Source organism: Pristiophorus japonicus, chromosome 5 (genome assembly GCF_044704955.1).
Source record: "Pristiophorus japonicus isolate sPriJap1 chromosome 5, sPriJap1.hap1, whole genome shotgun sequence".
Taxonomy (NCBI): Eukaryota; Metazoa; Chordata; class Chondrichthyes; family Pristiophoridae; genus Pristiophorus; species Pristiophorus japonicus.
The window spans coordinates 276483731-276510796 of record NC_091981.1 but is presented as its reverse complement, the minus strand read 5'-3'; the positions used below and the strand labels follow the sequence as shown (position 1 = coordinate 276510796).

The 27066-nt window shown below is 41.8% G+C and overlaps 1 protein-coding gene across 1 annotated transcript in view; it reads right to left on the bottom strand.

Annotated features, from left to right (window-relative positions):
* kmt2ca (lysine (K)-specific methyltransferase 2Ca) overlaps positions 1–27066 on the bottom strand; it is a 420190-nt gene that overhangs the window by 135162 nt on the left and 257962 nt on the right. The window contains exons 24-33 of the mRNA XM_070881651.1: positions 24275–24409; positions 20346–20465; positions 19550–19680; positions 11578–11773; positions 9135–9239; positions 8707–8754; positions 4075–4212; positions 3946–3978; positions 3737–3847; positions 660–807 (exon numbers count right to left, since the gene is read on the bottom strand). Of these exons, the coding sequence (XP_070737752.1) occupies positions 660–807; positions 3737–3847; positions 3946–3978; positions 4075–4212; positions 8707–8754; positions 9135–9239; positions 11578–11773; positions 19550–19680; positions 20346–20465; positions 24275–24409 (1165 nt within the window). The remainder of the gene's footprint in view (positions 1–659; positions 808–3736; positions 3848–3945; positions 3979–4074; positions 4213–8706; positions 8755–9134; positions 9240–11577; positions 11774–19549; positions 19681–20345; positions 20466–24274; positions 24410–27066) is intronic.

Sequence of the window (27066 nt, the reverse complement as noted above, 5' to 3'; positions counted from 1 at the left end):
ATGCAACCACAAACTCAAATTATATTTAACAACATTCTGCAGTCTGCAATCGGTGCACACCAGTGACGAGGATCAATTCTCCTGTGTAATTATTTCTCTCTCCTGTAGGGAAGATGCCTTGCCTCCGCTTGGCATGTCCGAGACTTCTCCATGTGAGATCGGGAACTCAGCATGTGCAGATCTCCGAGGTGTAAACCAGAGTCCAACCAACCCTAGTTACACTGGATAACTGATTTTTTTGATACTTTAGCCTATTTAAATTGGAATGTTTGCACACCACCAGAATCCCCAACTTGAGAAACAGTTGTTTTATAGATAGTAATCCTATGATTTGTTAGGTGGCACAGATTCCCACCACTGTACTCAACATGTCCTACCTACAATCTTTTTGCAGTGGCAATTCTATTATAAACACAGAGGGAAAAAATGCCCTTATGTGGAGAATCAATAATTTTATAAGCTAAATTTCCACAAAATAAAATAAGTTTGCGTTACCAAAATAGCTATTAAAAATAGGGCAATCATTTCAATAATTGAAATGGAATTTATTTCACTCAACAGTTTAAAAGCTTTTCTATAGGTTAAAGTTACTGCTCTTTTTTGACATGTGAAAATACATTTGCGATAATGGCATCAAGCATGTAATGTTCCATACACACCGGCTGCTATCAGAGAATGGTGACTGAGGAATAGAAGAGTAAGTGCTGGTGAGGCAACGTCCACCTCCAGGTGCTAAAGATGTTTGGTGCTGTGGGTGTGACCCAATCACGCCGTTCATTGCTGGCACCCTGGTAAATCCACCATCTCCTTTATGAAAGAAAAAGGGCAGGGGAAAGAAAAATTAACAACCGTCAAATGATTATTAATGCAGTTGCCATGTAATTAATGACTTGCATTTACATAGTGCAATATCCTCAAAGTCCCAAAGCACTTTAGAACCATTTTTGGGAAAGCACAGTCACTGCTGTTATGTAGGCAAAAACAGCAGTCAAACTGGAAAAAAAACTGCATTTATATTGCACCTTTCAAGTTCTGAGAATGCCCCAAAGCACTTTATAGCCAAATAATTACTTTTTGAGATGTACTCGCTATTCTTTTTGCAGGCAAGCATGGCAGCCAATTTGTGCAAAGCAAGGTCCCGTAAATATCAATGAGATGGATGACTAATTTGTGTGCTTTCATGGTGGCAGTTGAGGCAGAAATGCAGAGAACTCTGCTGTTAGAAAAGTGGCATGGGTTTTTTGACATCCACCTGAATAGACAGATTGGGGCCTCAATTTACTGTCTCATTCAAAAGATGGAACGTTGGTACTGTACGGCATTGAAGTTTCAGCCTGGATTATTGCTCTAGTCCTGGAGCAAAACTTGAACCCGACATGGTAATAAAGCATCTAGTTTGTTTGTATTTGGGCTTTCTGAAACGATACAGAACTGGAGTGCTGCCAAACTCTGGTAATGTGCTTGGAAAACACGTCCCAATTGTAACTCTTATAGCTGCAGGTTACCAGAAAAAAGATTTTAAAACTGCTTTTGCCCTTCAGTCTTGAACATTATTTGAATAAGTGAAGCCAATTTTCCTCTTCAATTTGCAAATCACTTGGCCAGTAGAATTCATTTTCGTTCCACAGATTATAGCATGAGGGCCAAGTAGTTGTAATGCAAACGTTTTCACGGATTCTCAACCGGAAGATCTGAGCTCCCGCCCTATTTTTGACTCTCACTCTGAATTTCCCGAGAGGGAAAAGGAATGCAATGCAGTTGTTTGTAGTGAAATGGTCCAATTCAGGTTAGCCCATAATTTCCCTTGTTTAGATTAATTTGCACTTCTGACAATACCACTGTCCATATCAGCAAGTGCTGTGACAGGAGTTGCTTACAAAACTGACTACAGATTTTAGTTATTCAAGTCCCAACCTTGCATTCCGAAAACCAAAAATGAGATATAATGCCCTAACCCCTACTGCAGAGAGAGACTGCGGATTGCAGTGTGGTTAAGGAAAGTGCCTTTCTTTCGGGATAATCAATGGTGAGCCCCAAGAAATTTGGTTATGGGGAGAAGTGGAAAATTAAATGACACGAGTTGGAATTTCTCATGCAAAAAGTGAAATTCTTCATTAATGGTTATAAAACATAAACACTGCAAATACAATTTATAGCATTATGAACAATGCTAAAACCATCACTAAAACCACAAATGATTACTTTGATAAATTTGTATATTTTGAAACCATCATAGTAGTTGCAACCTAACCGAAGTATAAAGAACAGCATGCTTTCCAATTATTTAATATATTCTATGCAATCTATAACTGTGCCAATAATTAAAATACAAATTTTCAAGTGCCACATTAAGTCAATGCCTGAATTTGACAGATCTTTACCATATTTTGAGAGTGTTTTTTGAAGTACGCATTTAGAATTAGAATGGAAAATAGTGAAGTCCGGAAAATGGATTATAGAATTTCTGGATTAATATGGTGAGCTAAGACAGAAAAATACAGGAAAAATAAGGCAAGTCAAGTAGATACAATAATTCTGCTTTTATACTTGTTGACCTCTGTGGGATGTGTGAGGCCCATTAAACAATGTTGACTCTCACCATTGTATCTACTTGACTAATCATAATTTTATGCACATCACCATATACACCCCACTCCCCCACACATATATCCACACCCCCACACGTGTATATATAATATAAATAATTTATTGCCTTATTTTTCCTGTTTTTTTTCTGTCTGTTCACCATATTAATCCAGAGATTTTATAATCCATTTTCTGTGGTCTGCAGTTTTCTCAAACTCCCAGTGCCTCCAAACATGGGTAATCATATCTTGCTTAAGGACCTATGCACATGCAGTGATACTTTCCATTTTAAATCTCCCTCTCCTTGAGTGAGGTTGGATTTGCACTGATAAGTAGGCAGTTCAGTTTTTGTTCACATTTTGATGTTATGATGTGTTCTGGATCACTATGGCAGCTCCTGTTATTATTACCGAGGCATTTCACTATCAGAACATCTAGTTAAGAGAGCCTCACTGAAAATAATACAGCTGCACTGATTTTGAATTTGTTTAGGTTATGCTATGAATCAATCTCCATATTTACACAAACACCAGTCTGAATTAGATGCCAATGGTCAGAATAAGAGCAACACAGACATCCCATTAAAACTATCTATTCACTTCTACCGAGCATGTAAAACTAAATTATGCGCTTAAAGCATACTTTCAAAATGTTGATGGCTTACAAATCCCTCATTGAAACCCAAGTTTGAATTCTTCAATTTAAACTTCAAATTTAATAAAACAACAGAATTGGAATCTTAATTGCTCCTTTGAAATTACAGATTGAAGAAAGTGTGTGAAGAGCCCAACATGATGCACCCTATGCGATCGCTAAACTAATTCATTGGTAGGGCTTACAACAGCAACATGTAATTAAAAGTACGTAGTAAGTATTTCAAATTTTACAATGTTTATATTTCAGTTGTTATCAAAAAGCCTTTTATTGGGGCAGATGACGACAAAGATGACAAACTCTAAAGTACTATTGAATCTGAATAAAGCAAGCAACTGGTCCAAATCTGACAATATTCAAGCATTTTTACTCAAACTAACAGCAATAGATCAACATATGCAAAGTCATTTGGGACTGTTAATCCTACGCATGGAGCTTTGGAGCAGTCTGGGACATTTAAAATTGACAGCATTACTTGAACGAAGAGACACTATACCATGGTTAGGTGGAGGCAAAGGAGGCAAAGGCAGTGGAGGTGGAGGTGCCTGGTTAGTTGAAGGGCTTAACACGGCTGTAAACAGATCTTCCACTTCCTTCCCCTCCAGTTCTTTATTTGAAAAAACAGAGGTGATAATGTTAGTACAATTAAAACTCAGGTGACATATAAATCATTTATTAACTGTTTAAATAGTGGACGATAAATACCTGGAATTTTGTACAGCTTACTTAGAATTGTACCTGTACAACAAAATAAAGTTTTCAGCCATTTGTCAGATAAATTTCCCACAATTTGATGCAAAATAAAAAGCATGGGAGATGGACAAAATGTCTTACCATCTGTGACAATTTTTTCAAGATCAGGGCTAAGTATTCGGTCTAGTTGCTCCTCAGTCAAAGGTCGTGAACCTTGGCCTCCACTTGACTGGGAAACTGTAGATGGATCCTCTGAAATGGGGCCAATATCCAGCCCAGCTAAACAAAAAGTTAGTTGTATTATTTTGACAGAAATCAGCAAATGCACTGGAAACCTGTGCTTCATGAAGCTGGGGGTACTCATTAACTGCCACCTTAGGGCTTCTAAATTAGAAATGTTATGATCTATTGTCAGTAACTCATCTTGAATAAAACTTTCTGGTTTGTGAAAGTCCTGTGCAGATTGTTACTCAGCTGGAAGTGACCTAAGTATTGCAATGCCTAGAATCAGAATGTTACAACATAGGAACAGACATTCAAGCAACAAGTCCATGCTGTAACATTTTATGATTCTAGGCATTGCTGATATTTTTCTTCACATGCCACCCAGTCTAATCCCTCACTCTCATCCCCTTTAATATTCCTCTTTTTCAAGCAACTATTTATGGACTCTGCTTCAACAATGGTTTATGGCAGAGAATTTGAAATTCTAGGAAGTTGTTTGTAACCTCGCCGTTATTTCTTTTTGTGATTCTCTAAAATGTGTGCCCTTCTGTTACTGATTCAACACAAAGAATCTAAAACCATTCAAATTTAAGGTGATTAAGCTAAAGAATCAGAGGTGACGTGAGAACAGAAGAAATAGGAGCAGGAACATAAGAACATAAGAAATAGGAGCAGGAATAGGCCATTTGGCCCCTCGAGCCTGCTCCGCCATTTAATAAGATCATGGCTGATCTGATCATGGGCTCAGCTCCACTTCTCCGCCCGTTCCCCATTACCCTTCACTCCCTTATCGTTCAAAAATCTGTATCTCCACCTTAAATATATTTTATGACCTAGCCTCCACAGCTCTCTGGGGCAGAGAATTCTTTCGGCCCTTCAAACCTGCTCTTCCATTAAGATCATGGATGATCTTCAACCTCAACTCCACTATCCCGCCCAATCCCCATATCATTTGATTGGAATCAAAAAATCTATCCCTCTCAGTCTTGAATATACTCAATGACTGAGCATCCACAGACCTCTGGGATACAGAATGCCAACGATTCCTCCGAGTGAAGAAATTCCTCCTCATCTCTGTCTTAAATGGCTGCCCCCTTATCCTGAGACCATGCCCCGTAGTTCTAAACTCTCAAGAGCAGGGGAAACAGCCTCTTGGCATCTACCCTGTCAAGCCCTCTCAGAATTTTACATATGTTTCAATGAGATCAACTCTCATTCTGCTAAACTGCAGAGAGTATAGGCCCATTCTACTCAATTTCTCCTTATAGGACAACCCTCTCAGCCCAGGAATCAATTTAGTGAACCCTCATTGCACTCCCTCTAAGGCAAGTATATCCTGGAGTGCAGTTGAGAGGGGATCTCATAGAAACGTTTAAAATTCTGACGAGTTTAGACAGGTTAGATGCAGGAAGAATGTTCCCAATGTTGGGGAAGTCCAGAACCAGGGGTCACAGTCTAAGGATAAGGGGTAAGCCATTTAGGACCGAGATGAGGAGAAACTTCTTCACCCAGAGAGTGGTGAACCAGTGGAATTCTCTACCACAGGAAGTTGTTGAGGCCAATTCACTAAATATATTCAAAAAGGAGGGTATGGCGAGAAAGCAGGAATGGGGTACTGAAGTTGCATGTTCAGCCATGAACTCATTGAATGACGGTGCAGGCTCGAAGGGCCGAATGGCCTACTCCTGCACCTATTTTCTACGTTTCTATGTTTCCTTAGGTACAGAGATCATAACTGTACACATACTCTAGGTGTGGTCTCACAAAAGCCCTGTACAATTTCAGCAAGACGTCTTATTCTTGCACTCCAACTCCCTTGCAATAAGAGGCTAACATACAATTTTTCCTCTTAATTGCTTGCTGTACCTGCAGTTAACTTTGTGTTTTGTGTACCCAAATCCCTCTGAACACCAACAACTAACATTAGCTACTCACCATGTAAAAAATATTCTGCTTTTCTATTTTTCCTACCAAAGTGAATCACCTTACATTTCCCCACATTATGCTCCCTCTGCCACCTTATTGACCAATGCCTTAACCTGCCTATATCTCTTTGCAGGCTCTTTGTGTCCTTGTCACCGCTTACTTTCCCACCAAGCTTTTTTTAGCGTCAGCAAACTTGGATACATTATGAGAATGCTTCCAGGGATGAGGGACTTCAATTATGTGGATAGATTGGAGAACCTGAGGTTGTTCTCCTTAGAGCAGAGAAGGTTGAGGGGAGATTGGATAGAGGTGTTCAAAATCATGAGGGGTCTGAACAGAGTAGATAGAGAGAAACTGTTCCCATTGGCGGAAGGGTTGAGAACCAGAGGATACAGAATTAAGGTGATTGGCAGAAGAACCAAAGATGAGATGAGGGAAAACTTTTTTATGCAGCGAGTGGACTATCTGAAATGGTGGTGGAGGCAGATTCAATCGTGGCTTTCAAAAGGGAATTGGATAAGTACCTGAAAGAAAAAAATTTGCAGTGCTACGGGGAAAGGGCGGGGGAATTGGGACTAGCTGATGTGCTCAACAGGTCAAATGGCCTTCTTCCATTCTGTACATTGAACTGCATCTGCCATCTATCTGCCCATCTACTAGTCTATGCCCTTCTGGAGTCTTTCAAAAATCCATGTTAATATCTGCCATACCCCTAATTTGGCATCATCAGCAAATTACAACAGTTTCATAAGCATCATTTATGTACAGTAAATAAGGGCAGCTGCAATATTTCCCCTGTGAAACACCACATATTGGTGAAATGTCCTTTTACCCCATCCCTTTGCTTCCTCTATCCATGTAGCCAAAGTCTCCTTAATTTCATGTGACATTATCTTTGCCATGTCCCTTATGTAAGTAACTTATCAATTGCTTTTATAACTCCATGTAAAATCCTCATGCATTCAGCAAGAAAATGTGACTAAGAATTATAGGCAAATGATCCCACTAAGAAGTCACAGTTCCTTGTTAAACGCCGAACCTCCTCTCGCCATGACATTATTTTTCATATCTTCAATAGCAGAACTGATGATATTATGCTAATAACTAGGAATACTCTGTTCCAAGGAAGTTGCAGCCTTGCTGATAATCAGATAAGCAGTGATAAGAAGCACGCATGCCTAAAAAGTCTCATTCTGCCTCCTTTTCAATTTTTCTTCCAATTCAATTTCCTTTTAGTTTCTTTGGATATCTTCTTCGCAACCATCTCTGTAATGGTCCAAATCTTGCTGGAGCGGGGCATCTCACGCGTGTGCCGTTAATTCGACATTTCCTGCATTCTTCAGCTCGAAAATGTTTTAGGCTAATTTGCTGGAAGTGTGAGCTGATAACAGTATGGCGAGGACAATGGGGCATTGGCGACCTTAGTGAATGGCAGGATCAATGGTGTTTCTCCTTAACTAACGTGACTTAAGGATTAAGAAACAGAGGGACGACTCAGAAAGAGGGCGAATTAGTTAAATCAGGTATAGAAAGAGAGAGGGAAAGAAAGTTTGGACTGAGAGGGAGAACAAAAGACAGAAAGGAAAAGTAAGAAAAAAAATTAAACAATTTAACATTTACAAAAACAATTTACTACATGCAGGAATGAGATTGAATAGTTTAAATTGTTCCTTTCTTGGCCAGAGAAGTCGATTGGCATTGCATTAACAATTATCATGTAGTTAAAAGGGTAGTTACTCTCTTAATCACCAGCCCTAACTTTCTGTGACGAGCTTAATAGGCAACTAACGTGCAAATCCAGCAAATTCTAAAGAATGACACGGAGGCGAATGGCAAGATGCTGTTTATGCAGAACAAATGGCGTAAATTGAACAGCAAGTTCTGGAGATTCATAACTGACAGTGTATCTCTTAATCCCTCGAACTGCTGACCGATCTGCACATTAACAGCCATGCCTTTATTTTTTCAGCAAGATTTGGCCCATTATCCAAGAGCCAATTTGAAACATGTTTCCTTTAATCTTTCAAGTATCTCAATAGGTTCCCCTATCTAATGCACCTTCAGCTATATCGACACTGTCCACCCCAGTTATAGGTATACCTGTATATAATTAGCTATAGATGCCTCCTCACATTCCACTCAGACGACTACTACAAATCTGCTTTTCCTGTACAAATGTCACTATTTGCACCAAGTTCTCAAAACAGATATCCAGACCAGGGAAACTAACTACAAATTCACTAAAATTGTAACATCCATCTGGCTATAATTCCAATCAGGGATGGGCAATAAATGCTGGCCTTGCCAGCGACGTCCACATCCCAGGAACAAATAAAACAGATAATCGGATCTTGAGGTTAAAGGTCAACATATCAGTAACAGTTTTAAATCCTAGTTATTCTACTTTCTATTAATGATGCAAGATGCAGTTTAGTCATTTGTGTGCTAATACTTCAAGCAAACTAGTTAACCATGAAAGTTTGTTAGTGCAACAGAACAGATGAAACTTTAGAAAATAAAGATTCGCAAAAAAACACACACAGGCATGAAAACACACTGGTTTTCAATAAAGACAAAAGCACCAGACATGGGACTACTGCTATCCACCATTTAGTCTCTTACCAAATGGAGAAGGTGAATTCTCGACCTGGAAAGTGCATAAATCAAGACCTACAGGACCCAAACCAGATAAAATGGATGAACAACAGGGAAATAAAGACCAAAAAAAAAGCACAGAATACGCAACTCAACAGCATGCGGCAGGCATTGGGCTGTACAGCATAAAGTAGCATAATCATTGATTGTTAATGTCTCAGGTAACTGCGTTAAGTAGCAAAGCACTTTACAGCAAAATAAATCTTAAAAAATTAAAATAGTTGCTGGTCAGGCACAAAAGTGATGTCTTGCTGCAAATAAGAGAGAATAGAAGCAAGAGAAACTTAGATAAAGTGACACGTTCAAACTTCACAGGAAATCACGTTCTTCTATTACAAAGAGCACTGGAATTGACAGGGGCTGTTCATAAGCCCCACAATATGTCCTAAATATACCTGACTCATCTCCTGTTTTTCCCAGTTCATCAGAAAGTATTCCAAGGATGTCATCTTCTGTGGTAAGGACTTCTGAGAGATCAGCTAGTGGGTCATCTCCATTACCTGCAGAACAATCAGCTCATACATTTTTCAGGAAATAACAGTTTTGAGCAACAACTTGTATTTATATAGCATCTTTTCAGTTGGATGTCAAAGATCATATGATGCTATTCAAAGAATGCAGGAGTTCTTCTTGGATCCTGACTAATATTACTCACTCAACCAATACAATACTACGGAAAAATTCAACCAGTCGCTCAGCTCGTTAATGTTTGTGGATATTGCTGTCTACGTAACAGTTACCACACTACAGAAGTTTAGGTACAACACTGAGATGTTTCAATAGTGTGATTTTACTATAAATCACTGGGTCAAAAATAGGAGGAGCAGAGAATAAGGTGTAAACAGAAAGGTAACACTAAAGGAGAACGTCAACCAACCTAAAACTGGGAATGCTCTTATAATTGCAGTACAGGTACGACGTCCAAAATCCTGAGTTCGGGAATCCGGAATCCCCTACCTCGGCGGCCTGGCCTCACCTCGGCCCGAACTCCTGCTGCCCGACCTCCCCTCGCCTCGGTTCCACGTTGCCTGGCCTTCCCCTGCCGCGGCCCGACCTCACCCAGACCTCCAGCTGCCCGACCCTGCCGCGGCCCGACCTTCCCCCGCCACGGCCTGACCTCCAGCCACCCGACCCGGCCGCAGCCCACCCGACTCTCCCCAGCCTGACCTCCGGCCGCCCGACCTCACTCCGACTGATCTCCCCCGGCCCGACCAACGACCCCCCCCCCCCCCCCCCCCCCCGGCAGCCCGACCGACCTCCGGCGACCCGGCTGAAACCCCCCTCCAACCCCCGACCTTCAGTATCCCACCTACCAACCTTTCTCAGCCCAAAGACGTTCTGAAATCCGGAACGGCCTCAGCCCCGAGATTTCCGGATTTCGGACGTCACACCTGCACGAAGACTACCCAAGTAGTCTTTGAATCTGAGCTGGCCAATGTAATGCATGACTGCTTTCTGAACCAGTGTATTAAAGGAGCAACAAGACAACATGCATTTTGACATGATAACAAGTGACACAGTTCGTATTCTGGGAATGGAAATATGGGCACTCCTGGGTGATAGCAGCTACAACATGATTAAATTGGACAGGATATGAGGTAAACCAACACAAATCAATATTCAGCTTGAGAGGGACAGCTTTAAGGCAATGAGGAACGTGCTTAAATAAATCAACCAGTCAAGAAAACCAGCTGAGGACCAACAGAATACCTTTAAGGACATACAACTTATGCAGGTTAAGTACATGTTAAGGACAAGCAAGTGGAAAGAAAGAAATGAGAGCCTAAATGGACAAATAAGACAATAAATAGAGAAATAAAGAAGAAAAATAAACTCTACAAGGATGTAGAGATAGAGGTGGAGAAAACTACTGGGGCCGCAGCGGAATCTGTTAACGCAGCTAAGAAATTACAGAAGGATCTAGACAATTCCTGCATGCTGGCAGTACAATGGCAGATATAATTTAATATAGCCTTACACATTGAAAAAAAAATGGGAGACATACTTGCTTAATGAATGGTGTTGAAATAGCTAGGAAAGAGACTTGCAGATCTGCACGATAGGGGACTCTACACTGACCACACCCTGCCATTGTACAGCAGCAATTAACAAAAGCAGAATGGTGAGGCATATTGCCAAATCAGTAAATCATCTGAAGCCCTCGTGATAAAGCACAGTGCTTTGGCAGCACACTGCTTTGGCAGCACACTACAAATACTGCATTCAGTTTTGGCCATCAAAGCACAAGGGAAACACCCAAGCTCTGGAAGCAGAGAAAGGACACAATTCCTGGTATCAGTAGATTGAGTTATGAGGGAATGTTCGAACAAATGTCAGATTTTCAGCCCTGAAAGGTGAATGATAGGAGACCTTAGCTAAGCAAGACACGAAGTGGAATGGAAAAGGTTAATTGTGAGCACTACTTCAGGTAAAACCATCACCACACAAGGGAACGTATGCATAAACTGGTAAAAGGCAAGTTTAAGAGTGATAGAAGGAAGCACTTATGGCACACAAAGAATTGATACTCAGTGGAATGGTCTTCTAAGTGGGGTAGTGGAGGCAAAAAGTCGAATCATTTGAGACACAATTAAATGTTGTGATGGAGGGACTGTAGATTTAAGTAGAAGAATGAGCCGATTGGGGCAGGTGGCCTCCCTCATCTGTACTTAACTTTGTAATAAGGCACTACACGCAAATGCACCAAACTCAGCATTCGTTTGTATCCTGACAACATTATGACCGTTATCAGATCTTTGAAACAAATAATGGTCCTTGATATATTACAAGCACACAATGGTAAACATTAGTACTTAGTGTTGTGTGCCCCATACATACCTTGCCCTCCCTGTTGTTTTGTAACCACCTGAGCTGTGGCTGAACTTAACAGTGGATCAGAGGAAGGGTCCAGGAAATTTACATTTGCATTCGGTAATCTGTTTGCTAGCTGAGATGATTCTTCATCGGACAGAGCTTCCAGACTCAGCTTGCTCTGTCGACTTGTATGCAGCAAATGTTTTCCAAAGAAGGCTTCCTGTGAAAGGAATGAATGGAGGAAATAACTAATCCAATTACAACCACTGCACTTCAAAATAAACAGAGATTATGGCTATGTTCTGGTAGGGATTGATCATTCAGTGGCTTGGCTTTCGTTGGGTGAAGCCAAATGTTTTTTTTTTAAATGTTCCACTCCTCTGCCTTCAGAAAGCTGAATCAACCAAGAAAGTGTGGCTTGGCTATTTATATTTCACCAGTGTTCGATTCCAAGGGTGAACCGAAAGCAGAATTCTGAATATTTCATTCCATGATCTATACCGAGTATTTTGAGACTTGGGAAGGGAGCAGCAAAGACCAGCTCCAGAATTTCAGGACGGCCAAGACCCTTCATTTTGCCATGTTCATTTGCTTGAGGATCCAAGAATGTGAAGACTGTTTAAAGGGACATTGACTTTGCATGGCTGATCTTGTGGGTAGGTTGCTAGTCATTAGATTATAAATCCTCCCTTGTTCTTGCTCATTAAAAGGTAATGGAAGTCAGTACCAAGGAGTGCATTTTTTCCCGAATTTGGGCACCTATGCCCTGATTTTGAAACTTTCAGTAAAATCTCACTAGGAATGCCTAGCTGCCAGCACAAAGCCAGCCAAACGAGCACCAAGGTGGCAGAGCTCAATTTTGCAGTGCCATCTATGTGAATTATTAGCTAGAGCTCATGGGCTTTGCTTTGACTCTGCCAGCAACTGGCCTAATGGAAATTGCAGAACATCTACCCAGTAGCTCAAATTCAGAGATACAGCCACTTAAAAATTAAGAGGCTACATAGAAGAAATACTGTAAAGATTCAAAAAGGAATTGGATATATACTTGAAAATGAAAAAAATTGCAGGGCTAATAGGAAAAGAGTGGGACTAATTGGAGAGCTCTTTCAAAGAGCCATCACAGACACGAAGGGGCCAAATGGCCTCTTTCTGAGTGGCAAAATTCGATGAAAACAGATTTTAACTTTTTGTCAGTGTTACCCACGACTTTGGCAGCTGTGGGTTGGAGGGAAGGGAGAGGAAAATAAATACCAGGCAAAAATTCAGCAAAACAAAAACCCAATGTGGTGACACGAAATAGTAAGTGTCGGAACATTGCAACAACCCATTTGATGGCTGGGGAAAGTAGAGGTGATGCCTCGAAGTTGGGTCGGAGAAGCATTGCCCTGTTTGGCACTCCAAGGTATTTTCCCCACAGCACAGGACACATTGCCTGTCAGAAGGTGGCAGCCAGTCTAGATAGTCTGTATGGCACATTTGCAGTGTGATCCGATTGCAGTGCTCTGTACTCTTGGGATCTTAGCTACCCAGAAAAAGTTCTATGCCTGTCTAGCTGATGCCCCCTATCCTCAGGAAAATCATGTATATACATGTTACGAACAAGGCTTCTGTCACATGTTTGATACATCTACAGCAGACTGTCAATTCATTTTGTCTCTGGTCATGGCCTGGATTTGATGGCATGAAGGTTTAATGCAGTTCAAATCCCACCAAGGTCGTTATAGATTTTAAATTCAGATGATAAAAATCTGGCAGCATAAAGCTGTCAGATTGTCATAAAACCTACCTGGTTCACTAATGTTCCTTAGGGAAGGAAACCTGCCATTCTTAACCCATCTGGCCAATATGTGACTCCAGCCCCACAATAATGTGGTTCATTCTTAACTGCCCTCTGAAGTGGCGTAGCAAGCCACTCAGTTGGCCCACCACTTTCTCAAGGCAGCTAAGGATGGGAAATAATACCGGCCTTACCAGTGATGTCCAGATGCTGAGTATTATTATTATTTTTTAAAGTAGGGACCTTTACACCCATGAGAATAATAGTACAAATTGCCTGTAGGATCCAGTGCTAACATAATTCACATAGTTGTATGACCAGCCTCCTTTGTGAAAAGTGCGTGTTTCTCCAACATGTCCACGAATTGACTGCCTGATAGACTGAAAGTGGGGAGTGGCGCAAGGATGAACTGGTTAGGAACACGAGAAATATTTATACCTAGCCTTTCCTGTCCTGTCAATAACTGGAATGCCCATCAAAATTTCCATCACGCCTAACTTAATTGCTGCAAATAGCTGGAAGCAAGACTGCAGTAAGAAATTGTATTGTAAATAGAAGTCTTGCAATGCAAAGAATCAAGTCTAACCAGCAACAAAATGAATATACCAATGCAAATACATAGAAAGCATATATTGCTATGCCAACCAACCAACAATTAAAAAGTGATACAGACCTTTAAGAAGCTCAATCCTATAGGTTGGGCCAGTCAAACACTGCAATACCACCACTGTATGGGCCCAAGTTTCCACATGATTTGCGCCTGATTTTTAGGAGCAACTGGTGGAGAACGGACTATCTTAGAAATCGCAATTCTCCACTTTTTTTTTTCTGCAGTTCTAGTCAGGTAGAACAGTTCTACTTTGGAACAGCATTTTTTCTTCAAAAGGGGGCGTGTCCGGCCACTGACGCCTGATTTGAAAGTTTCCACAATGAAAACGTACTCCAAACTAAAGTAGAATGGAGCAAGTGAAGATTTTTGTAGAACTGAAAAAACCTGTTCTACACATTAAAAAAATCAGGCGCAGGTTACAAATTAGGCGTCCAGAACGAGGTGGGGGGGGGGAAGGGAAGTCATTAAATTCTATAATAAATCCTTATTTATACTTATACAAATAAATCCAACCTGAATAAACATTTATAAGCAAAGAAAAGATTAAATAAACCAAATTCCTACCTGTGTGAAAGTGCTTCAGGCAGGCCTTTCGGGACCGAAGGCTGCCGGCCCGTCCCCAGCACCAGATTTACAGGTAGGTGGCGTTGGGTTGGATTGGTGGGGGGGGGGAAGGGAGACAGAGAGAGGGAGGGAGGGAGGGAGAGAGAGAGAGAGAGAGAGGGGGGGGGGGAAAAAGAGGGAAAGGGGTGGGGGGAGAGGGAGAGGGGGGGGGGGGGAAAGAGGAGAGGGAGAGGGGGGGGAAAAGAGGGGGGGGGGGGGAAGAGGGAGAGAGATGGGGGGGGGGGGGGGGAAGGTCAGGTCGGATCCAGTCCGGGAGTGGGAGTCGGGTCGAGTCAGTCGGGGGGGGGCGCGGGTGTCGGGTCGGGTCCGGAGGGGGTGGGGGGGGGGGGTCGGGGAGCGGGTGTCGGTCTGGTCCGGAGGCAGGGGGGGGCGGGGAGCGGGTGTTGGGTCCGGTCCGGTGGCGGGGGGGGGGGCGGGGAGCGGGTGTCGGGTCTGGTCGGTGGGGGGGGAGAGCAGGAGCTGGCCGTGGGAGGAGCCTTATTCACGCAGCCCCAGTGAGGCATTCAGCCAGGGCAAGGGCTGCGTGCTTCGGGCCCCTCCCACACAGTTCGGCGCCTGCAGCTACTGCACTTGCGTGCCCACTGTAGCGCACATGTGCAGAGGTCCCGGCACTGTTTTCAGCGCAGGGACCTGGCTCCGCCCCCCCACAGCTCGTGCTGGCTGCGCCGAGGGCCAGCAAGTAGGTGGAGAATACCGAGGATTTTTTTAGGCGCACTTTGTGGCGCGAAAAACGGGCGTCCAGGTCGGGACTGCGCCGTTCTCGGCGCGTGTGGAAACTTGGGCCCCATGAGTGAGCAGCTCTCCTGGCAGCAAGATAGCCATAGAATCTGGTGTGGAACCAATTTAAATTACATTTGTAGGCAGAGTGAGGCTTGTGAATCATTGGAATTCTTTACCCCAAAGGGCCATGGATACTGAATCATTGAGTATATTCAAGGCCGAGATCAATAGATTTTTGGATTCTAGGGGATCGGGCAGGAAAGTGGAGTTGAGGTTGAAGATCAGCCGTGATCTTAAATGGTGGAGCAGCAGATTGGAGGCCATATGGCCTACTCCTGCTCCTTGTTCTTGTGCTTTGCTCACCAGTGCAACCTCGACATAACTAACATTTTTTAATTCTTTGGAAAATGCGGCGTGCTGTGCTGATCTGCCAATTTGCATACGGCCCAATAAAGCTCCGCATCACCAGAGGTACCTCAACGCAACAGGACTACAGCATCGGCATAGAAACATAGAAAATAGGTGCAGGAGTAGGCCATCCGGCCCTTCGAGCCTGCACCACCATTCAATAAGATCATGGCTGATTATTCCTTCAGTATCCCTTTCCTGCTTTCTCTCCATACCCCTTGATCTCTTTAGCCATAAGGGCCATATCTAACTCTCTCTTGAATATATCCAATGAACTGGCATCAACAACTCTCTGCGGTAGGGAAGTCCACAGGTTAACAACACTCTGAGTGAAGAAGTTTCTCCTCATCTTGGTCCTAAATGGCTTACCCCTTATCCTTAGAATGTGACCCCTGGTTCTGGACTTCCCCAACATCGGGAACATTCTTCCTGCATCTAACCTGTCCAGTCCCGTCAGAATTTTATATGTTTCTATGAGATCCCCTCTCATCCTTTAAACTCCAGTCGATCCAGTCTCTCCTATGTCAGTCCTGCCATCTCGGGAATCAGTCTGGTGAACCTTCGCTGCACTCCCTCAATAGCAAGAACGTCCTTCCTCAGATTAGGAGACCAAAACTGAACACACTATTCCAGGTGATGCCTCACTAAGGCCCTGTACAACTGCAGTAAGACCTCCATGCTCCTATACTCAAATCCCCGAGCTATGAAGGCCAACATACCATTTGCCTTCTTCACCGCCTGCTGTACCTGCATCCCAACTTTCAATGACTGATGTACCATGACACCTAGGTCTCGTTGCACCTCCCCTTTTCCTAATCTGCCACCATTCAAATAATATTCTGCCTTTGTGTTTTTGCCACCAAAGTGGATAACCTCACATTTATCCACATTATGCTGCATCTGCCACGCGTTTGCCCACTCACCAAACCTGTCCAAGTCACCCTGCAGCCTTTTAGCGTCCTCCTCATAGCTCACACCACTACCCAAATTAGTGTCATCTACAAACTTGGAGATATTACACTCAATTCCCTCATCCAAATCATTAATGTATATTGTAAATAGCTGGGGTCCCAGCACTGAGCCCTGCGGCATCCCACGAGTCACTGCCTGCCATTCTGACAAAGACCCGTTTATCCCGACTCTCTGCTTTCTGTCTGCCAACCAGTTCTCTAGTCACGTCAGTGCATTACCCCCAATATCATGTGCTTTAATTTTGCACACAAATCTCTTGTGTGGGACCTTGTCAAAAGCCTTTTGAAAGTCCAAATACACCACATCCACTGGTTCTCTCTTGTCCACTCTACTAGTTACATCCTCAAAAAATTCAAGAAGATTTGTCAAGCAGGATTTCCCTTTCATAAATCCATGCTGACTTGGACCGATCCTGTCACTGCTTTCCAAATGTGCTGTTATTTCATCTTTAATAATTGATTCCAACATTTTCCCCACTATTGATGTCAGGCTAACCGGTCTATAATGACCCGTTTTCTCTCTCCCTCCTTTCTTAAAAAGTGGTGTTACATTAGCTACCCTCCAGTCCATAGGAACCGATCCAGATTCGATAGACTGTTGGAAAATGATCTCCAATGCATCCGCTATTTCTATGGCCACTTCCTTAAGTACTTTGGGATGCAGACTATCAGGTCCCGGGGATTTATCGGCCTTCAATCCCATAAATTTCCCCAACACAATTTCCCGCCTAATAAGGATTTCCTTCAGTTCCGCCTTCTCACTAGACCCTCGGTCCCCTAGTATTTCTGGAAGGTTATGTGTCTTCTTTCGTGAAGACAGAACCAAAGTATTTGTTTAACTGGTCCGCCATTTCTTTGTTCCCCATTATAAATTCACCTGAATCTGACTGCAAGGGACCTACGTTTGTTTTCACTAATCTTTTTCTCTTCACATATCTATAGAAGTTTTTGCAGTCAGTTTTTATGTTCCCAGCAAGCTTCCTCTCATTAAATTAAACTCTTTGTCCTCCTCTGTTGTATTACAAAATTCTCCCAGTCCTCAGGTTTGCTGCTTTTTCTGGCCAATTTATATGCCTCTTCCTTGGATTTAACACTATCCTTAATTTCCCTTGTTAGCCACGGTTGAGCCACCTTCCCCATTTTATTTTTACTCCAGACAGGGATGTACAATTGTTGAAGTTCATCCATGTGATCTTTAAATGTTTGCCATTGCCTATCCACCGTCAATCCTTTAAGTATCACTCGCCAGTCTATTCTAGCCAATTCACGTCTCATACCATCGAAGTTACGCTTCCTTAAGTTCAGGACCCTAGTCACTGAATTAACTGTGTCACTCTCCATCTTAATGAAGAATTCTACCATATTATGGTCACTCTTCCCCAAGGGGCCTCGCACAACAAGATTGTTAATTAGACCTTTCTCATTACACTTCACCCAGTATAGCATGGCCAGACTTCTAGTTGGTTCATCGACATATTGGTCCAGGAAACCATCCCTAATACACTCCAGGAAATCTTCCTGATTGGTTAGCCCAATCAATATGTAGATTAAAGTCGCCCATGATAACTGCTGTACATTTATTGCATGCATCCCTAATTTCTTGTTTGATGCTGTCCCCAACCTCACTATTACTGTTTGGTGGTATGTACACAACTCCCACTGGTGTTTTCTGCCCTTTGGTATTCTGTAGCTCCACCCATACAGATTCTACATCATCCAAGCTAATGTCCTTCCTTACTATTGCATTAATTTCCTCTTTAACCAGCAATGCCACCCCACCTCCTTTTCCTTTCTGTCTATCCTTCCTAAATGTTGAATACTCCTGGCTGTTGAATACCCTGGGCATCAAGCACTAACTACCAGGTGCGATCAAGAAAATATAGTACTGTGCAAACAATGTACAACCTCCAAAGAATCCATCTTACTGTATGAGTATGACTTTTTAAACTCGCTTAACACCAGGCATTCTTACGGCGTTTCTGATAAAGAATAGCAATTTACTGTCAATTTATGTTCCGTTACGAGCACTTACAGCTCTGTAATTACTAAAAAATTGGGTTGCAACTATCGAAGCTTATTTCTTGGAGGATCCTTGCAGTAAATTAGGGGAGCTTTGATCCATCAGTCTAATGTGAATCCCAGAGGTACCACAGTCTGTTAATGCACCATGTTACTCACTCCCTTCAATCTAACATTTCACAATCCAAATTCCTGCTCAAACCACAAATGTTCTACCCTGCGGAAACATTACATACAGCCCACTTGCCGTTCTGTTGAAGTCAGAGACTGTGTCATCTCGATCTCTCCAGCTGATTTTGCATTAAGCCTTATTTATTACCAATTTTAGTTTATTTGCAAAAATTCTTGAGGACGATCACATAATATCTCCTTATCTTTTGCTAACACAATCTTACTCTTTCTACCTTTACCTTCATTTTCTTTTTCTTCTGATCTTACTGGTCCAAAGTAGTTGTGAGATTGATGATACTTTCAAATTTGGAAATACATTTTTAGGGTACAGGATGATATTTAAAAATAAATGTATTTTTCCAAGAGGCAGGAGTGATGATGCAGGTAGTGAAGTCCCTGTGTGCCAACTAGAACCGGAATTAAGACTATTGATACCATTCAGAAGAATTTAGTTAGGCTTTGGCTAGGTCACTGTATGAAGCCCCTGTGGTAAGAAGCTCCCATCACAGAAGCAGCAAAATTCACATGCCTTCACTGAAACCCTGTTTCTTTGCAGCCATACAGGTATGTATAAACAATCATGGGTATATAGCAAGTCCACTCTCCAAGTAGTAATGCACGCAAGAACAAATTAAAATTTTGTTGTGAGGGCAGATGAGGTAAGATAAGGTTACACTTGCCGAGTAACTATACCTGCAGATATGTTGGAAAAATCTCTTCCAATTTGTTCTTCTTCTTTCTGTAACGTTTTTTCATTTTCTCTACAATCTCAGGGACAGCAGCTGTTTCATCGACAGGCATCTCTGGTAGTTGCTCAACCCAACCTATTACAAACAAACCAAAGGAATCTATTAAATGCTTCCTTTCTAGTTTAATTTTGGGAGATTCGAAGTCTATCTGTAAGGCAAAAGAAAGTCTCAACTGGAGCACAGCTACAATTGCAAATGCAGAATGTACTCATCGTGTGTGACCTAGCAGTCCTGTGGCTTTTAACCAAAATCAGAAGTTTAATGCTAAACTGGTATATAATGCAACACCTTTATTTGGAGTGTTTCCCTCTGTTAAACTTATTCAAGTTAAGAAACTTAACTCTGCACATATGACCCTCCATACCATAGTTCAGTGTGCAAAATTCGAGTTATGCCTTCAGATATGTGTTAACAGTGATTTGGGAATTCTTGTATACATTGTTTAGGAGAGCCCCAAGGTTCATGGCTTCTGGTCAGAGGTGTTTTGTACATTAAATGATGCAAATTTCCCAACTGGATGATCCACTGGACCTCATTGGTATCTGCCTTGAAATTTGCTGGATGCCCATGCTGTTTATTGCTTGAGAGCAAATACGGTAATTTCCCCTTTTTAAATGCAACATTGTAAGATAGGTTTCTCTAAAACACAGCAGCACATTATTCCAAATATTTGGATCTTTAAGAGTACCAAGATAGGATTTCCTTACTACAACTTCCTGCACACGTGATACATCACTTACCATCCCCCTTCCCAGCCATCATTTCACAGACTGAGCCAGTGGAGTTTTTCCTGGACAGTGAGCACTTTGTCTTATTCTGTCCTGTCCGGCTCCTCTGGCGCACCATAAACCCACCAATTCCTATTAGAGCAAGACAAGAAGCAAATATAGCAAACATGGCTCTGAACAAAAACTAATCAATGTTATATTATAGTTAGGAATCTCAAATCTATAGCTGTAGAATGCAATTGCTTGGTGAAGGATTAGATTTGCGACAGAGCTCACACTCCTTAAGACTTTCAAGAAATTATGCTTGTACAGTGCAACACACAGGATGGACACAGTTGAAAAGAGAGAGAAATTCTGACACTGAGCAGGAACTGGGAGAAGAGTTAGGAGAGGAGATTAGAGGCGAGGCCGATGACATAGGTTTTCAGGAAGTTTTGGAAATTGGCAGAGGAATTTAAGAGTATTGCAGAGAGCAAGGCCAAATGACTGAAGGGCCCATTACTGATCATGGAATGGAGACTACAAGTTAGCACGTAGAAGTTGTAGTGGAGGTTGAGTGGGACAAGACCGCAAAGGAATTTGTAAATGAGAGCATTTTGTAATTAATGTGCTGAGGGATCGGAGGTTAGTGAAGGTCAGCGCCAACTGGGATGATGGACGAATGGAACATAGATAGAATGCGGCTAGAAAAAATAATTTTAAAAGTTGGGAACTTTTAAAACTTAGCTGAAGCAATGTGAGACCAGCATCCTGGAGGTGGTCTCAAACTTCTTGGCATTAGTGTGCTCAGCAGTCAGATCACCTCTTAATACCAAAGTTAATAACTTAGTTATTGCGGTTTAAACAGGACCTCTCAATTTCACTCCTTCCCTCTGTCCAGAATATTCTTTTACTCATCAATTTTCTCCAATCCTCTCAACGAGCTGAATTTTTGCCCAGGTATGGTGATGGTCTCTCAAGTGCCCATTGTTAACACACAATTTTATAATGAAATATGGCAGGCTATTTTACTGCAAAAAGTATCGCCATTGAGCTGGATCCCATGCTCACCCAATACACTTCCAGTAAGATCATTACAATTGTGATTCCATCAACGTTGTGACTGAGACCAGCTAACTGAGGACAGAATGCGACCGAGGAACTTCTGGTCTTTATGGCTGAGCCACTCAATGGATAAACTTACCGAGTAACCACATTCTTACTCAATTTAAAAATTCGGCCCACTGTTTTGTTTGGTACTATACAATTCCTTTGTAGTTATAGTTTGGAGATAGAAGGAAATTGGGAAATGTGTTTAATTTGTTTAGGTACTTCACAAAGGGATTAACATTATATTGTACTTTGACTGAACATATCTTAAATTATAAGTCAGCAAAATATAATAAGGTGTTAATCCACCTGATTGAGAAGTGTAAATTAAAAAAGAAAATCAAGCATACTCTAGAGCAAAGCTCCTTTATTCCTGATATACCATCAAAATAAAATTAAGGTGTTGATCTATCAGATTGAGAAATGTGGGTAAAAGGACAAGCTAAGCACATTACTGACACAAGCTTCCTGCCTTTAACTTGCTGCTTTCAGCATAACTCAAAAGACTTCTGGACTTTTTAATTTTTGAACCATAAACTTGGTCTGGATTTATTTTTGTTTTAACTGATCTTTACAAATTTTTGTAGCTGTGGAAACTGCAACATTCAATTCATCATCTACATTTATATTGCAGTCCTGTAAAAGGACGTATAACATCACTTAGAACAGTGATGTGGATTACCAAGGTTTAGTGGGAAACGTGGGAAAAGGGAGGAGGCCCAAGGCTTGGTCAAATATACGGGGGCGAAGAGGCTTTAGGCGGCAGGAGAAAGACAGGAAGGCAAAACAGTTTAGGGACAGAATTTAAGAGGGCACAGATATAATTTCTGCAGGCTCAGCCTCTGACAGAGTGGAGTGAAAGCGTCAATCTGGAGTATGAGGAGTGAGGGTGTTGGCAGGGCCACGTGGCTGGAGAAGGCTGTTCAGCTAGGGAGGAAGAAATTGAAAATATGGGGCCAGCGGAGTTTCACAAAAATGTGGTTCACAGTTATGTGGGACAGTGAGGTTTGTATAGATTTATGTTTGTGAATAATGGAGGCAGGAAACCCCCCCCCTCCCCCCGACAGGAGATATGTTACAAAAAATGACAATATAGCATTATTTGATTATTCAGGACACTAAATAGAATAAATTAAAATGCCTTGATTTTGAGGATATTTGTCCCCGATTTGAGGTTGGGAAGCACAAGCTGAATTACACCACGGTTCCCAATGTGAAAGTTTATTGATACAGCAGGACTAACTTTTGTTGTAACATCACCCATTTTTTCTGCTCACCCTAGACCTTATCCTAACCATAGTCGATAGGGAACCCAAACTCACAGGCCTCCAGTAATGCTGCTCTAGATGAGCTGCAGAGAGGTGTTAAACGTCACCTAGTATTTGCTCATCCAATTTCCAATGCTCGGTGGAGATGTTAATCATCTTTGTTAGGCACCTCTGCACAGCAACATAATTAGATTGCTATACACATCTCATTATTCTGTAGTCTAGTGTGTTGACGCTCCAGTACACTAAGCCACTCCAGGAGTAGCTCTTGAGGGAAAGAAGTTAATTGAGGATTAATATCACATTAGCAAGAATATACTTGTTTTGCAGCACTTGGTAATTAAAATGTCACTGCACATCAAAGTCTATAATTTAGTCAAGATAGGTGCAAGGTTTGTGAGATAAAAGTAACGCAAAAATAACGGAATCGATTGGGATGGTTTCTGTGCTCAAGAAAAAATTGTGGAAAAGGTGAAAATTAACAGGCGAATTTGGAGGGTATTAGTTGGGATGTTACAAAGGGGTCATGACAAAATTAGAGACACAAGTGCAGACAGCTGATATGAAGTGGACACAAAAACAAAATACTGCGGATGTTGAAATTTGAAATAAAAACAGAAAATGCTAGAAATCTCAGCGGGTCAGGCAGCATCTGTGGAGAGTTCTGACGAATGGTCATCGACCTGAAACGTTAACTCTGTTTATCTATCCACGTATATGGATTCAAGGCCTAGTAGCATAAATGGAGGGAGAAGTGGGAGGCAGCTAGAAAGAAAGAGGAAGAGGACGAGGAACTGCTGCAAACTACCAACGGATCTCACTGTTGTCTGGCTCTTGTCAAGCTGCTTTTACATATCAGATAAAACTGAAGGGGAAAATGGTGACATTATTCTCTAGTGTCTGCCAACTTGTGCCAAATATTTTAAGACGTTACAAGAAAGACAGACTTGCAATTATATAGCGCCTTTCATGACCACCGTACGTCCCAAGCACTTTACAGCCAATGAAGTACTTTTGAAGTGGAGTCACTGTTGTAATGTAGAAAATGCGGTAGTCAATTTGCACACAGCAAGCTCCACAAACAGTAGTGTGATAATGACCAAATCATGTGTTTTCGTTATGTTGACTGAGGGATAAATATTGTCCAGGACACCAGGGATAATTCCCCTGCTTTTGTCAGAAATAGTGCCACGGGATATTTTATGTTCACTTGAGAGCAGACGGGGCCTCGGTTTAACTCCTCATCTGAAAGACAGCACCTCCGACAGTGCAGCACTCCCTCAGTACTGTACTGGAGTGTCAGCCTGGATTTTGTGCTCAAGTCTCTGGGGTAGAGCTTGAACCCACAATCTTCTGACTCTGAGGTGAGGCTGTTACCCACTGAGCCATGGCTGACACCTACACAGATACTTGGGCTAAATTAAATTTTAAACATTTCTGTTGTAGTAAAATAGCAATTTACATCAAGTATGTATAAAAATAAACACATCAGGTCAAACCACCACCAGCACACAGAAAATAATCTTTGATCTGGTTCTACTCCATAGCATGTTGGATATGTCTGTTTTAAATCAGATTCTTTACCAGGTCTGTATGGTTTTCTTTTTTTCTTCTTTAGGCAGTCAGATCCCTCAGCTCCCTTACAGTCATCATCTGCTGGTTCCCTCTCTGGACTAGTAAGTGTATCAGACTTTATGTCGCAGTCCATTAAATCAGCTGCTGTAAATTTAAGATTGAAGGGTTAACCGAATGTAGAATATATAACCTTTACATCATTTTTACACAACATAGTATTAAACTGGGTTGCATATGTATCCAGAGAAAGTGATGTTAAGATTACCTACCACCAAGGCAGTCCTCATTAGTTGACTGAAGTCCACACTCCACATTCAAGTATGAATTAGTCATCTCAGAGGAAAATCATCTCCAATAATGTCTCTAAGAAATCTGTGCCCTGCACAAGTCAGGTTAACTTTTCCCATTGTTGTATACAAGGCTTCTTTAAGGGAGCTCATTTACTTGGCTCATAGGAAGCACACTGTGGCTCTAAGCCAAATGATGGCGATTTCTCCAGTGTATTATACATATTGAAATTGTAAACCTGTTTCTAAAGAACGGGTTTATGATTTTGTTAACGGCCCATCGAGGATATCTTCTCTGGGCAAAACCACTGAAATATGGTGAACAAACAAGAGTTTATGGGTGGGGAAGAAAGGTTGTGGGCTGCAGAAAATTACAGGGACAGAGAGATAGGAACAAAGTCATTCAGTGGTTTAAACACAAGAATGGGAATTTTACATTTGAGACTTGGACGCAGATGTAGGTCAGTGAGGACAGGGGCGAAGGGCAGATTAGAGTAAGAGAGCACAGTTCTGTCATCAGTCCTCACCTCCTTAGGCACTGCTGTCTATTTAGCCTGCAAAATGGTTCACGGCCAGCCAAGCTGCTTGGAACCTAGACTGTTTTATACAGTGTTATAGGGAAGATTCTAAGCTCCATGCTAGTTCTGCGGTTAAAGCCATGTTCAACTGAGATTTGATGGTCCAGTCAACCTGAAGCACCACTTATTCTGGAGCCAACAGACTGCCATGTGAGAAGGGACTTTGGAAGTGTTGCATTTTGGGAGAGGATTCTTCTGTGCATATGGGGGTTTCATTTTTTTATGTGGGGGAATCCCTTGATTGTATATGTTTATTAAAGAAAGACTTGCATTTAAATAGCGCCTTTCATGACTTCAGGATGCCCCAAAGCACTTTGCAACCAATGAAGTCCTTTTTTTTTTGAAGTGTCATCACTGTTGTAAGTAGGAAACACGGCAGCCAATTTGCACACAGCAAGCTCCTACAAACAGCAATGTGACAATGAGCAGATCATCTGTTTGAGTGATGTTGGTTGAGGTATAAACATTGGCTAAGACAACGGGGATAACTCCCCTGCTCCTCTTCGAAAAAGTGCCATGGGACCTTTTACATTCACTTAAGCACGCAGATGGGGCCTCAGTTTAACATCTCATCCAAAAGACGGAACGCCTCAGACAGTGCAGCACTCCCTCATTACAGTGCTCAAAAAAATCTATTTATTGGGGTAGGGGTTGCATGTTTCTTTGTGTATAGGGGTCTACAGTGGTGTTTGGCTATTTTTGTTTATGAACGCTCACCTGCGCAATTGTTTAGCCCACTCACTGGTTTTGACGGTCACCGGGCCCCTACCTCCAAAACATTGGACATCTCTAAACTACACAAATGATTGTACATTTATGCAGGTGTATAATTTTGCTGCAAATAATTATAGTTTTAAGCTTAAATGGATAGGAATTTGTGAAGTAACTGACTGAGAAGCAGAAGGAAATAATGCACTACAGAAAGGCCAATTAATAATATTCTACACTGAACATAGTTTGGAATTGAGGAAAAGTTTAGTGCCACAGATTTCTATGACTTGAAAATTAATTGGAGAATCACAAAACTAAGTTCACTCAGGACCAATTAGTTTTGAATTCACAGCAATTTGGATCCAATTGTGTCGAGTCGACTTCCCAATTTTGTTTCACTAAATCATTTTACAATTAACGGGCTGTGGTTTCATTAATTTTACTAAAAGCTACTAATTACACATACGCACACATAGAAAACACAAATGTTCTGATTATTACTAATATTTACGTATTTCAAAATTTATACTTCAAAGTTCAGTTTGTGCAGTGCTCAGGTAAAACTTATAATTTATAAAGTTATAAAATGTTGGTCCCTTAGAAGATGAGAAGGGGGATTTAAATGGGAAATGTTGAAATGGCCGAGACCTTAAACAATTATTTTGCTTCGGTCTTCACAGTGGAAGACACAAAAACCATGCCAAAAATTGCTGGTCACGGGAATGTGGGAAGGGAGGACCTTGAGATAATCACTATCACTAGGGGGGTAGTGCTGGATAGGCTAATGGGACTCAAGGTAGACAAGTCCCCTGGTCCTGATGAAATGCATCCCAGGGTACTAAGAGATGGCAGAAGTTATAGCAAATGCATTCGTTATAATCTACCAAAATTCTCTGTCTCTGGGGAGGTACCAGCGGATTGGAAAGCAGCTAATGTAACGCCTCTGTTTAAAAAAGGGGGCAGACAAAAGGCAGGTAACTATAGGCCGGTTAGTTTAACATCTGTAGTGGGGAAACTATCATTAAGGAAGAAATAGCGGAATATCTAGATAGGAATAGTGCAATCAAGCAGACGCAACATGGATTCATGAAGGGGAAATCATGTTTAACTAATTTACTGGAATTCTTTGAGGATATAATGAGCATGGTGGATAGAGGTGTACCGATGGATGTGGTGTATTTAGATTTCCAAAAGGCATTCGATAAGATGCCACAAAAAAGGTTAC